The sequence below is a fragment of the Electrophorus electricus genome, chromosome 26 (genome assembly GCF_013358815.1).
Source record: "Electrophorus electricus isolate fEleEle1 chromosome 26, fEleEle1.pri, whole genome shotgun sequence".
Classification (NCBI taxonomy): Eukaryota; Metazoa; Chordata; class Actinopteri; order Gymnotiformes; family Gymnotidae; genus Electrophorus; species Electrophorus electricus.
The window spans coordinates 9,617,981-9,632,846 of NC_049560.1; the positions used below are offsets into that span (position 1 = coordinate 9,617,981).

Genomic DNA, 14,866 nt, shown 5'->3' on the forward strand with positions numbered 1-14,866 from the left:
TATTGTGTTTCTTAGTGAGTGATGTGTTAGAAAAACACAACAATCCTCGGAAGCAAGGACACACACAACACACACACACACACACACACACAGCAGACATGCACACTCTGTTTTAAGAACTTGTTTTCTCTGAAACAATAGTGGCCCCCTCTCTTTCGGTGCAGGGTGTGGGTATCCATTAGTCCTGTGGAGATGTGCTGTAATTGTGACTGGGTGTTGAATCTCTCCCCTGTGGGCTACTCCAACAGCAAATCTCCTGCTTGAGATGAGGTGTGTGTGTGTGTGTGTGTGTGTGTGTGTGTGTGTGTGTCGGGTAGGGGGGGGCTAGCTCCACATTCCCTTGCACGTTCACCTGAGAGCCCTGGTGAAGCTCTTCAGTATCAAATGAGTAGTTGTTTGCAGCTGTTGAAAGATTGATTTACTGCAGTGTTGACATTTGGAATCAGATCACAGGTCTTTTTATGAGTGACTTGATATACAGGGGGAAAAAACAAACAAATGTACAGTTCTTCAGAACCCTGGAAGTTTTCATCCTGCGAGGCAGTGTTTTAGGCTTGTTTATGCTGGTGGAGCTCATATTCTCTTTATCATCCATTGTCTGTTTGCCCAGTCATATTTTATTTGGGGTGTGTGAAATGTAATATCGGTTCAGTCCAGGTGTGGGCTTCGTGCGTTCGGCCCTGGTGTTGGGATTCCAAGCGCCATGTTCCCGATTTTACTTTGGTTTGGAGTTCAGACTCACTGAGTAGGTGCCATGTAAGGGTAGATTACTGCAGGGGTGCGGCGTGTCGAGGCTGGCGTCAGACAACGTGGAGGTGCTAGTGGAGTGTCGTTATCACGTGTTCCTCTGTGCCGAGCGCAGCCGGTCTGCAGCGCTCTGCGTGCAGTGACTGATTGGCAGCCTGAACCTGAGGGACTCCACTGCTCTGAAATGTAGCCGTTTGAAGGAGGACTCCTGGGCGGGCAGTCATGGCTCTCGCAGGCCCACCCCTGTGGGTTGTTGATGTAGCTAATTCTGCTTGGCATGGCCAGGGGAGATGTTTGGCTCAGATGGAGTTATCTAATGAGATGTTTGGGACGTTTAGTGAAGGATGTCCCTGTGTGAAGGCCATCTAAGTGACTGGCTGACCAGCCTGTGTTTCCTTTAACTGTCTGCTGCTATTTCTGCCTAGGAGTGGCCAGCATGTTATGACGTTTCTCCTTCAGGTCAGGACCTGTAGTGTCCACGTTAAAAGCTTAGCTAAAAGGATGTCTTCCGCTTGTGAGGTGGACCTAACGAGTAGAATGTAATGTTCACATAGAAGAGAAAGATGCGTAAAGGGGACGCGTGTCCTGCCTTCCTGTAAGCTTTGAGCCATGTCAGGTTGTCTGCATCAGCACCCTTCTGCTCAGGCTGCTGTGATCCTCCAACCTGCTTTGTCATGACATTTACAGTTGTAATGATGTTAACACCATGTGACTGCATCTCTTTGTGGACGTGTTTGGCTCCGAAAGACCAACATGTTGTGACATTCTGGCGTAACGGTCTGTTAATTATCATGACCACAGAAAGCTCCACAGGTTGATTGGCCGTTTGATGTTTTTGCCCTCTTTTGCTCTCCTCTCTGATTGGACGGAAGAGGGTCTGACATTTTGCAGGCATGGGTGACCTGTCCTTTAAATGGCTGATCAATTCCCTAAGCATGTCTGACATTTGCTTACTAGCTGCTATTTTCTGCATGCATACAATTATGGACAGGACGGAATAGCAGAGGAGAGGAAAGAAGACGAGCTTTGATTTGGCATGACTGAGAGAAGGGAGAACGCTTCCGTTCTTCCGGGTGTGTCATATAAAGCAACGGCACTTAGACACCCGCCATGGGTGAAACCCTTCCGTACAGTTCAGCTGCGTGCTCTCCTGAGACCGAGTCTCAGCGGTACCAAGTGGTACCATGTCCCTGGCCGTCAAGTGCACTGTGAAGACTGGGCAGTAGGGGTCGATCTCTCTGTGTCCTCCTCATGGCAGCAGTCTGCTTCCACTGGGACTGTCCTGTCACTGGGTGCTGTTGTCATGGACGTGAGATCCTCTAAGCCAGAGCAGAGCAAATTTTCAGCCTGACATGCGTTTTAAAAGTCGTAGATGTAACTTTTAAATATTCATTAGGAATGCATGAAAAAGCCCTTTCATTTCAGTAAACAAACAGTTCCGTTTCAGCGCTTATGAGGAAACAAATAACACGCAACCCATGTCATGATAGCGCAGGGTGGACGGCACTAATGTCACGGCGTGCGGACCAGACGCCTCGGCTGGCTGGGAATGCCCCGCTTCATGGAGTATTCATATCATGACACGTTCGGGGTTAGTCTAATTGGCCTGTTGTCTGATTTCTGGGGCTTAGCGGCAAGCAGACAGCTCGATGTGTAACCCAGGGCCTGGCCTCAGGATGTTTACTTCAGCTACTTTGATTCCCGACGCAAACCATCGCTAGCTCATCCAAGTCTGCGCTCCGAGCATGTGGAGCCCTCCTGTTGTTCCTTTGGTGCTGCTGAACGGCGTGTTTGTGTGAAGACCTGATTGGATCAGATCACGTTCCTGTTTTGACGTGCAGCATGGGAGTGTTAGGAATACTGTGGCATGGCGCGGTGTGGGCTGGGAGGTCCGCTGCAGACCGCAGAGCGGGAGAGCGAGCGCCGCTGAAAGGATTCTGGGTAGCTGCAGGAAGTGACCGTGGCAACAGCTGCGCTCTATACTGCTGAAACACTGTTTCTGCTAAAACTGGGAACTGGAGTAAAAGCAAGGCTTCCTGTGCAGCCCTGAACAGTCGACGCTTGGGTTCATGAATGATTCTGTCTGATTGTTTGTCTTCTCCACTCCATTGGAAGACCTTGGACTACTGTTGAACTGTTTGGCAAAAAGACTCTCTCTCTCTTTAAAAAATGCCCTTCTGGATTTTGTGAATATTCTTGTATTTACAAACGCAGCGTCAGAGGCCAGAGTGTCTTTCAGTGGGTCTTGAGCAGGCATTATCAGGGTCTCTTCCTCCAGCAAGCGCACATCACCTGCTATTGTCCGGAGGGACAATAACTCCCAAAAAGGGGTAGCAGAAGGTGTGCTTTAAAAAAAAAAAAAAGAAAAAAAAAAGGAGTTTTTCCTCCCTTTAGTCACAAAGGCAGTAACTATGGTGACAAAGGAGTTCTGTGCTGTTTGCTAAAAAGGGAGTGAGATATGACAGGAAAAGAAACAGAGAGAGAACCACGAACCATCTCCCACTGACTGGACCCCTCTAACAGGTCATAGTGGGGAAGAAAAAATGAATGAGAGTACAAAGAATGCTTCTTTAAAACAGATTACTGAACAGAAGTAACAGATCTTCAGATGTTTTTTGGGGAGGGGGGGGGGGGGTTTACTTTCCTAAATCTAGTAGACTCTTGGGGAAGAGGGTGCTGGAGGTATGTGTGAATTAGGCTCTTAAACCTGTGAATCAGTGTCAGTCTCTGTTGTGAGGTGAGTGGGAACAAACGCCCTTTAGCTCAGACTCCGAGGGACCTGGGAGCGAGTGAACACATGCTGTTTCTTTCCGTCTCTGCACACATGGGCTCAGGGGGTTGGGGAGAACCACACATGCCAGTTATGTGTCAATCTTAGGTGGATGGAGACATTGAAAAGGCAATATTCATGTATTGTCTTTCTCTATTTAAATCTCGCAGGAAACCCAGCTCTACCCCCCCCCCCCCCCCCCGTTCCCCACTGTTTTCCATTGTCTTTTGTTACTGTATTTAGATTGCCCTCAAGGTCTTTACACTGCAAAGTGTGAATATCTCCTCCTTTTATACTTAAAAAGAGGTCTGTTAATGAGAACTGGTCTAGAGGGGGATGTCGGGACCAAGAGGGAGATGTCACGTGATGCGGTGTCACCTTTTTGGATGGGGGGAGGTCACGTGATGCGGTGTGTCACCTTTTGTTTTCCACATGTCACCTTGAAGAAGGAGGATTTAATTTGGTGAGAGATGGGAGATTTCACCCTGTAAACCAGAAAAAGAAAGTAATTTGTTACTGTCCTTTTGCCACTGTCAGTAAAACGGCAGTCTACGTTACGGTGAGAGAAATGCATACCTGCTTGTACAGATCATGCATAATCAATTATAGCCCAGTGCCTCTGAAGACCTTTCACAACAACAGCTCTGAACAGGCAGCGCGTGGTGCTGTGGTGGCCATGCCGTGCTCTCTCATCGCTCGGCTTCTGCTCCTGTGGGGGTTGCTGCTACACAAACACATAATAAAAAGGCACATCTCTTCAGTCCCGGGGCTATGAAAGTGGATCTTCTGGAAACGAGACCTGGTCAGCCGGTTCCTCAGTAACACAGTATCTGTGTCGATGGTGATACAACCCCACATATGTCTGGTTTTGTTCTTCATATTCATACAAGTTTTGACTAATTTGATGCAGTTATGGATAACATGACTACAGTGAACTAAATTTGAAAAGAAACAGTGACTGATGTTTTTGATGTGAAACAGAGAATGTGTGGTTTAACTGAAGTGTCAGTGGTGTGTAATTTGTTGATGGGGAAGGGCTAGTCCCCTGGAGAAGAATCAGGTCTGGTACTGTGACAGGAAGCCGTTCAGTATGACAGGTGACATCAAGAAGCAGGTGAAAGAATGACACCGGCATGGGACTGGGATTAATGGAGAGTCTCAGTGAAGGATTCCCACATGGCTTTTCTCTGTCCCTTTCTCTCAGGGCAGTCTGAGGAGCAGCTGCCATCAGATATCTCCTCAGGAGTTTCTCACTGAGCTGAAAAGTGGAGCGACTGATGAGAGACTGTTTGCCTGCCTGGATTCCCTCAGAGTGTCCCTCACTAGCAATCCAGTCAGGTAGGTAAACACACACATTCACTCCTACGCATGCATACACACACGTGATCGTGTTCTCTCTCTCTCTTTTGCACACGCGCACACAGATGCACGTGGATGCTCTCTTGCGCGCACACACAGAGAAACACACTATATAACATATCCGTGTGTGTGTGGGCGCGCGCGCGCGCACACAGACACACACACACCCCTCTCTACCTTACCTGACCCTGTTACCCATCTCCTCTGACCTTTGGTATCTGGTTAATATCTAACTCCTGTGCCAAGCCCCTCTGTCTGCTTACAGCAGCACTGCATGCTGGGAGACATTAATATGTATGGTGGATGCCTGCGATGTTGGAGGTTTTGTAATTATTTGATGCTGATCGTGAACTGCTCTCCTGCTGTTCCTCCACAAACATGATCCAAGCCTCTCCACGATGGGGAAGGAGGGATAAATCTTTTAATAATTAAGCCCTTTTTTATTAATTTTTTTTTTTAAACCAGTGCAAATACCTTAATTTAACACCTCCATGTTTTTATTTTTTTAAATGCTGTTTGTGCAGAGAGGTGGGAGGCTTCAGGCTAAAGGTGTGGGGGGAGGTTGCGGCTCAAACACAAAGCAAAAGCACATGGAAGAAGGCGGCAGCTCATTATCCGCTGTGCGTTTCTCACTGTGTTTAGATTTCATCACTAGACTTGTTCTCACACAGCCTTCACATCACTTCCTGCTTTGTTTTCTGTTTGTGTCTCATCCCCTCTGCCCTGCTAGCTTGTTTAAAAATTCCTTTTTTCTTAAAAAAATAAAAAAATTAATTACCCCAGTTGCTTTAAAAATGCCTTAAAAGCGAAGCAGTGCACAGACGTGTGAGGAGCATCAGGTGTGTGATGGGGAAGGCGAGATCAGTCCTGAATCCTTATTGCCCTGTTTCATGTGAGCTGTTTCTCTTCCTGATTACAGGAATCTAGGAGAGAAACAGGGCTGCGCTTGTTCATGTAGATAAAGTTATTACCTTCAGTTCAGGTTAATTTGCCGCACACCATCTCTCAGCATTTCAGTGTGGAAATCTAGAGAAGGCCAAATGAGCCGTCCACCGTCTTCAGAAGCGGGACGCAGAACAAGGGAGACGAGTAAAGAGGGGCGATGGTGAACCATTTCCGTTCTCTCTGCATCCCTGATTGGTGTAATTCATTAAATGTCATGATTTCTATTGGCCTTTTGCTCAGCGTCCCCGCATGTTCCGGCCACGAGCGTTGCTGACACGATGCTCCACGACCGACCCACGTGTGTCGAGTTTGCAGCTCCGCTGTTACTCCCGGTCTCCTGTTGCGAGGTTGGGAAACTTTGCTAACCAGTCCAATTGGGTTTTTACCATGTGTCTTCCAGCTCCTCTTTCACGGCTCGGCCGAGCTGTTTATGTTCGTGTCATTAATCCAGTTTATTTCTTTCTCCTGTAATAATTAAAGATCACGCTGGGGCACAGTTTGTAAGGGTTGCTATTCTTCTCACAACAAAGACACCTCCCCACCAACACTGCCACACCATCTAGTCAGATCAGCTGCAGAAACCTTCCCCCATCTGAATTTATCGACTTGTGCCCGCACGTGTAGGTTTTGGCAAATGAGCTTCACAGAGATGCTGTCTAACACATACATACACACATGGGTGCGCTTTCAAACACACTCACAGGAATGCTTTCACACACTCCCCGAAATGCTTTCTTATACACACGCACACACACACGCATTCGCACACGCTCGGATCCGTTCGCGCGCGCGCACACACTCTGAGAGAACAGTTTGCCGTTTGTTCATTTCCTTTGCCATAGGGTTGCGTTACAATTGTGGTGAAGGAAGGGCAAGACCCAGGGCAGGAGACCGATCATTTGAACAGTGATCACGAGCAGCCTCCACCTTCAGAGTGGTGCAGTGGGACAGGGGCGCAGACTTGGGACGCAGTTCTGTGTGCTTCCTACTCTAGAAACATCCCTTCCATGGATTCTCATTCTTTACGTTCTTCTCAGCATTCTTCTCTGCGTTCCCCAGTAGACCGCCAGTCCTGGCTGCTTTCAGAGCTCCCTGTGGTGTTGATAGCAGATGCCTTTTTTTTATTTATTTATTTTTTATTTCCGGCCGACACACACACGGCTGTGTTTCCGTGGTCGCCCTCTCTCTTCTTCCTTCTGTTCTGCTTAGGTTTGTCTAAACACCTGCAGGCAGTGCCGTGAGCATCAGGGCTCGTGCAAGCTAAGCGTCTGCTAGGACGCCCGCAGCCCACTTTTATCGTTGGCGCTCTGGCGCAGTCGCCGTCATTTTGCTCACAGACGGAGCCGCTCTGCCGAGCCTCGCTTGTAACCAGTGTTTATAACCAGTGTGGAGAAAGAACTCTGTCTGTTTAACACCACCTGTGTGTAAACGCTTTCTGAGATTTAATAACCGTGTGGCCATCTTGTGTATGTATGCAAATTTTCTAATAACATAAATGCATAGTAATATTAATACTTTAATATAATGCCTAAATTTTATGGTCAGGCCTCAGCCTTAAAGGAATAATTTGGCTGTTTTTCACTTGTCCCGAGAGACTTGTCTGTTGTCCAAATGTTGGTTGGATAGTGAAAAAAAACAATTTTATCGTGCTCCTTTTACCAAGGTTCCTAATGGTTACCTATTTAGTATAATTTTGTACATTTAAAAAAACCCAACATAACAGTATGTTGTACCCTTTTTAAAAATTACACAATCAAGTCTTTTTGAGATTACCTGACCACTCAGACTGTCTGCGGTAGATGTGTGTTGATTTTGGGAGACACTTTGCCAGCTGCTGATTGGTGAGTATAATCCTCAGAGATGCAGAGCAGGGCGTCCCAATCCCAGCACACACTCCAGACAGGCCTTGGCTGGCTAACCATGGCTTTGGTCATGAGGATGTTGTGGAAATTAGATTTTTGATCGCCTGTTTTTGATCAGACTCCTTTAATGCTCCTTTTCTGGGTTTTCACACTCCACTAAACTCAAATCCTGCGGTTTAAATATCAAAGCACCCCGAATCTTTATTCAGTATTTCATTTTATTTCGTCTTTGTTGATGGATAAATAGTTTCCTGGCTGGTTTCTACCATGTGTGATGTGCATTATAAGTTGTCCTCATGTCCTAGTTGTGTCTCTCTGACAGCAGTGACAGCATGGCCATCTCAGTGTCTCGTCAGTCTCACTTCATGTGTTTAAATGCTTGCTGTCAGAGGTGATGTTTGATTCTGTTATGTCAGACTTTAGACACGTCTTAAGCTCTCTGTCTCGGGGGACATGCTGTACTGGTGTTGGCAATATGATGCCTTGTGTATATATCTTTTGTGTCTTTTAATAACCTTTAACAATTGTAAAATATGTTCAGTGAGTCACAGACTGTTTCAGCACAGTTTTAGGATGTTTAGGTAAAATTCTGATAGTTCTAATTGAGTTTTTGTAGTTTCAGTGTTATTTCCCTGTTGTAATAATTAGTTACAGCATGCTCCAGGTCAGTGATGTGGGTTATCAGAAGTGCAAGACTGAAATGTCTGCAAGACTGAAATGTCTTGTCATCTAAATCCAAACGAATTCTTCTGACTGCATCTAGTGGTGGTCTGTGTCTGACAGCAGGTTTAGTTAGCAAGACTTACCCTTCGGCTGTATTCTGCATGATTTGTGCTCAAACATCTGTTTCTCTATTTATTTATTTTTTCCAGCTTTCTTTGTCACGCACGCACACGCACACAGATTCTCTTTCTCCTCTTTCCCCAAATGGAGGGCTGTTGGCATTGGTCTGTGTCGAAGGTGCTGAAGGGGAATAATTTATTCCCATATTCCCCTAAGGCAAGGCGTCTGATTGGACGAGTGAGTGATGTTTCTATTACCTAGCCGTGCCACCACATGTGACATTGATTTCCTCTTCTCCCAGACTCTGTCTTTTTGGTGTCAGTTCAGAGGTTCGTCCTCCTGTCACGGAGGGGAATGCTAAATGGTTTTGAACAGCCTCCCTGCGCTCCATTGGCTGTGACTGGTTAAATATCGAGTAGGTTGACCCTCTCCAGCGGATGGATGGCTACTCCTTTTCATCCCTGCTTTTGACTCCGCCAGATTAGAGCGCCACCTCTCCATCGGAACCGCTTTTAACCACGAGCTGACATCTCCCGCCTGCCGTAAAACGGCTTGGACAAGGAAACTGTCTGATTCAGTGATTTGGTTTAATACGGGTGTTCAAACAGCCGAACCAGAACTCTGCTCCCGGGTGGTGAGTGACGGCCGCGAGACGAACCTTGCTCGGTACGCCCCCTGGAGCTTTCTCCAGTGCTGTGGCATTGCTGCAGGAGGCTGGATTGAAATGCATGCTCTGTCTGGCCTTAAGGGCATGATCCCCCTTCACTGCCCTTTGCCGATATTCCCCCTCAAACAATAGATCATTTTCCGCTGTCCTCCAAGTAAGATCCTATACAGTTAACACGGTGTCACCAGAGCAACAGCAGGGTTCGTGGCCAATTTATCGCTGCGTGAATGCGAAATCAATACAGACAAGAAATAAAAACCCTTCCTGTCCTGGTGTGTACAGCAAAAGACTGTTTCCTCTGTTAAAGTAGTTTAGAAAACTCTGGGAAGGGAGAAGTGTGGGCACTGATGACGAGGGAAGCTAACCCCCCCTACCCTCTCTCTCTCTTTTTCTTTCTTGCTTTCTTGCTTTCTTTCGCACCCCCCACCCCTCCTTGCTTGGTGTCAGGTCTCTGGGCAGATGTACTCAGGCCTGGCGAGTGTCACGAGATGGACTTTGAAGCGTATCTTTTCCCTGGGGCCCAGTGTAGCCTGCTGCCCTGCTCCTGACAGGTCTGGAGCTCCCAGCAGGTCAGATCCCCTCCACCAAAGCCACCTCATCACTGTTCTGTTCTTCCCGTGCCTCCTTCTTCCTGCGTCCCCTTTCTAACGATGCCCGTTCTTTAAAGAGCCAGCAGAGCTACTGCCAGTAGCCTGCGCAAGTTCACCACTGCAGACCACTAAGGGGTTTCTAGAGAGGGAGCGAGAGACGGTGGGATGGAAGGCAGGTGAAACACCTTTAGCACTGTAGTCCACCAGAGCTTTCACATGCTGGCAATAAATGGGATATGATGGTGCTGTTGTGTTTGGCATAATAGTTTTAAAGTGTTGTGTGAGACCACAGTGTAACACGATTCTGAGTGTTCCTCACACCTGGCCATGCTTGAACTGCCGCCAGTGGTCCTGCTGTTATTTGCGCACCTGTTTGGCACAGAGAGCTCACTGAGAGTGTATTTGATTTGTTAGAAGGTGAGTGATAATTACCGATCTGTACCGAGTGATGGGGTGTTTAATGTGTGTTATGACAAGAGGGTTGTGATGTTAGTCCATGATATTGTTTGAATTTGCAGCCACAACACGTGCACTGGCACTAACGTCTAGCGCAGCGCTAAGCTGACTTTCAGGTGACACCACATTAAATTCCTGCACGTGTGCCGGTCGGTCTCTGTTGTGCTAAGTGTCATTTTGAACGTTAAGTGCAATTTTGGCCATGCGCTTGATTATGAAACCTGAACTTTTTCTGTTGCTCGGTTTCTGCAGTGTTCTGTCTAAAAATTCCAGTTCTAGCTCCTCTGCTGGTGCGAGGCTGTCGGTCTGCAGCAGAGCGTGTTTACTGGCTGTGCTGGCGTGGCCGTGAGCCCCCTCACTCTCGAAGGTGGTCACTGTGTCTGCCACTTGCCCCCCTGAGAGTAGCTGCCCACAGCCTGCCCTCTGGAGGCTCAGTCTAGACGCCACGACCCTACGCCCCACCTTTCATGCTTTCACACTTTTTCATTCTGTTTTATCTATCTTTTTCTTTCTCTCTCTCTCTGCCTGCCACTGTCTGTCCCTCTTTCTCTCTCATACTCAGTTCTCCTCCCCAAAGAATGGAAATATATATTTTTTTAAAAAGGAAAGAAAAGAGCAAAGAAATGCACAAACCGAATGGCCTTTGACGGGCTTCAAGGCGTTGCCTCGCACTGCGTTATGGCAGTCACGTTGTGATGTGCCTAGCAGAGACTGTGCCGTCCCCACAGATAAGAACATAGTTTAAAGGATCGGCTGCACAACAGTAGAGACCTGTGCTGGAGGAGCTGCTATCATATCTGCAGTAGAAACGCTTTCTCAGCATCAATATTCAAGCGATTTGCTAATGGCACATGGAAATGTATTCCTTGTGTGTTTTGGGCCACTTGATATCTTAATAAATATTCTTAATAATAAACCAATACCTCATGAATAATGGCACAGTTTTCTCTGTTAAAGGCCTACAGCTGGTGCCTCAGATAAACGTTGTGGTTTCTGAGGTAGAGCATTTCTCGCTCGCTGTCTCTTTCTCGCTCTCTCTCATTTGTGTAGGTTTAGTTTGTTTTACGCTCACTTTGTTTGCCGTTTTTATGCGATTCCAGCACCCCTGTTGACCTGGCTCTGTTTGGGAATGCGAATCCTGCCCCTTTCTCTATGAGGGGTCACAGGTTTTTATGATTCAGTTCAGCATCTTTTGTTTCTGATTTATGTTCAGGTTTGTGCATCCGTTATCTCCCTCTGCCCCCCCCCCCCAAATGTAATTCTCCCTTTCCCCAGATGAGGGGTCTTGCCCTCGAATCTCTTCTGCCCCTCAGTGTGAAACTTGCCAGTGCTCACACCCACCGTATCCCTCCTGCCCCTGCTGTGGACGGCCCAGGACCACCGAGCAGGAGGCGTAATTGTATTAAACGGATGTGATAAATGGCGCTGACAAACAGGTGGAAATTGGTTTTTGATATTATATTAAACCTGACCTTCAGGTTTAAGGCTTCATATTTGTTATTTTGTCAGAGCTCAGAACAGAAGGCACTGGGACATGCTCAATAAGCAGTGTGATGAGGGTCTGAACCCTGCGTCATCACACTGGCGGGATGTATGCCGCTCTGGCTGGACTACGAAGGGGTTTCTCTCTTTAGCTCTCTGCACTGCCTTTCCTATTCATCATCTCTGACAAGAGCTTTATTCCTCCTCTTTTCCAAATTTGCAATCCTGTTTCTGCATCTCAGGTTCAAGGTCCATGAGGTTTTTCTCTTTTTTTCCCTCCACGCTGATCCCTGAGATTGTGTAATGAACCAGAAGAGCTGGTCTCATGAACCCATGTTGGCAGCCCACCGGCCAGCCTAAGTTGTTTTTGCCCACACAAACGCACAGCGACTGGTCGTATATGTGATTAGCGGGGGTCTCTTACCAGTTTGAGTTTGAGTATCTGTTGCCAAGCCACCAGAATCAGGCCTGCAATTACAGCCATGGACTTGATGATGGATCTCGTTGAATCAGACAAGCGCACTTGAGAGAAGAGGAGAGCAGAGGAGTGAGGAAGAGCAGGCGAGGGGGGCGGATCCACCGACCAGAGATACCGCGACGCTCCGACAGGATGATTGAGATAGCTTGAGGGAAAAAAAAAGGAGACGATGGTGGGGAGGACCTGCGAGACCGGGACCTGCGGGCTGCAGCGAAAATGAGAGTGGGAGAGATGGTGAACGAGCAAACGGCTTTTCCTGCTCAACATAAGTGGGACTACACCGCGCTGTTCCTCACCAAACGCCACATGCGTTCCCATGGCTACCGCTTCTAATTGGGATCTGTTAATTATCATCGCTGCTACAGAATTGCACAAGTTGTGGTGTTGGGAAAATGACAGTCAGAAATCTAAACTTATGCCCTCATATGTAATTGACATATCGGGTGTAATTCAGTCATGGGTATTAATCTTAGACCTCACAACGATTCAGTGTGATTACAATTCTTCAAGAAATTATTCAGTGTGTCATGACATCGAAAGTTTCACTTTGATTCAAGTATTTCACTCTGGCCCTCCCCCACACAGACCTGTTGGCCTAACCCACAAACCTACTTGACAAAAAATTTGTTCATTAATGCAATCTATATATTCTGAATTGTAGTAACATGCACAGAGTTTCCAGAGAAACAGGACATTTTGGAAAGAGGTCCTCCTTCAGCTGTGCCAGCAAAGTGCCTCAGTTCTTAACCTAACCTCAACTTTGTATTAAAACTGTATTAAGAAAGACTAGTTACTATAGCTCCTTATCTGAAGATATGTGTCACCAGCAGGTAATATTAAATCAAATAAAAGATTTACAAAATTAGCCTTTTTTTTTTTGTAGACTCAACCCTAAAGACAACAACATTAGATTTGATGAGCTCCCTTTTTTTATTAAATGAGCACTGCTTGATCCCGACGTGAAGTGCGTGCGTGCAAAAGAGAGCATTAGTCACACGCTTCCATTGTGGCGTGATTCAGTGGCAGTTAGTGCAAGTGTTGGAGAAAGTGATGTATTGGGTTTTGGTTGCTCGCGGGGGTGACATAATGTGCAGTGTCTGGCACATGCTGTGAGGATAATTCCTCCTGGTGCTGCCTTATTCTGTGCATGGCTGCACCCCCATATCTGTGAGCTCGTTGTCAGCATGCTGGCACGCTGGCATGCTCACCTCCGTGGCTCGCTAGTTGTTATGCGTGTGGAATCCCGTGTGTGGCCGGATGCATGTTATGTGATGGGTGTGACCATGGTGTGTGTGTGTGTGTGTGTGTGTGTGTGTGTGTGTGTGTGTGTTATGCCTGCGATTTTCTGTTTTTTTGTTTTTCTCTCTCTCTCTCTCTCTGTGTGTGTGTGTGTGTGTGTGTGTGTGTGTGTGTGTGTGTGAGAGAGAGGGAGAGAGAGAGAAAAGGAGATAAAAATTTGGTAGCTTTAAGATTTCCCCACCCCCAGACTGTCATGCTTTGAAAAAGCTCCCCATACCAGTGCCTCTAACCACAGACACTGCTTCACATTTATCACAGCCTCAAAGGAGGTAGGGGTGGGTATGTGTGTGTGTGAGAACTCACACTTTTCTTTATGTAAATGTATGGGTAATAATAAAAGGAGGGCTGGATGATGAGCAATATGTTAATAAGGTTAACAAATAACTTTATTAACATAACACAAAAAATCCTGAGCTATGTATCAGCGGCGTGGTAAACAGCCAGGGCCGATCTCGAGATTAATGAGACGGAGACTTCCGGTAGACTTCGCAAGACTTGATGATTTTTGCTTACGGTTATGTCATCAGTCTGGCAAGTTCTAATACCTTTGTATTTATGTCTCTCTCATTCTGACAAGTGGAGGAATTTTTCATTATCTGAACGGCTTGCCGTTGGAGTTTGGTGAGTGGGCCGGTTGAAGTCAGAGAGCGTGCCCAGAGCCCTTCGTTATGTGGGCTTGAGTAGCCCCGATTCCGTCCATGCCTCTCTTGCTTTATCGACGCGAGGGCTCTTGTTGGATTCACCGCTATTGATCCAGTCGGCGCCTGATTTCTGCTTCAGGTATGAGCTTATTAGGGAAGCTCCATGTTTACAGCTTCTGGTCCGACCCTCTGGGTGTGCGAGTGTGTGCGATTCCTCATCACAATCATGAGTGCAAGCCGGATCATTTTGTCGGATTGCAGCATTGTCTAATTGCGAGGTTTAATCAGTGCAGTTGTTTTGCTGATTAATTGATCGAGACAAATTGGATTTGGCTTTTCCCTCTTAGCTGAGGATTGTTTTGGGGACCTCTAACATGGGGCAGAGCTTCTCAGCAGGGCCATGGCAGTGTTTGCTTCATATGGCTTCATGGTTGCTCAGTCTTCATGTTCTTTTGGAGAAAAATGTTCTTTTTTTAAGACTCCTTCCTCAATCTTATTTTCACATATAGATGCAGCCACTGATAAACTTAATACATGTTGAATCTTGTGGAGACTAATGTATTTTAAGTCAAATCCACTTTTGCCCTGTGCATTTGGTTGCGGACTTCAGCTTGGGAATACTAATAACCATATGTGGCTTTTGCTCGGGTTAGGCCTGCATTTTAGCTTTCCTTTGGCACGGTGATTCTTTCTTCCTGAAACCTCTTACACTGATGCAAATCCTCTCTCCACGTGCTTACATATAGACTTTGCTAAATTGGCTCCTCTTTGAAAATACCTTTCCCAA

At 46.8% G+C, this 14,866-nt stretch overlaps 1 protein-coding gene across 1 annotated transcript in view; it reads left to right on the plus strand.

Moving 5' to 3' along the window:
* Positions 1 to 14,866, plus strand: part of diaph3 (diaphanous-related formin 3) — a 251,367-nt gene that overhangs the window by 50,207 nt on the left and 186,294 nt on the right. The window contains exon 4 of the mRNA XM_035523093.1: positions 4,722 to 4,855. Within this exon, the coding sequence (XP_035378986.1) occupies positions 4,722 to 4,855 (134 nt within the window). The remainder of the gene's footprint in view (positions 1 to 4,721; positions 4,856 to 14,866) is intronic.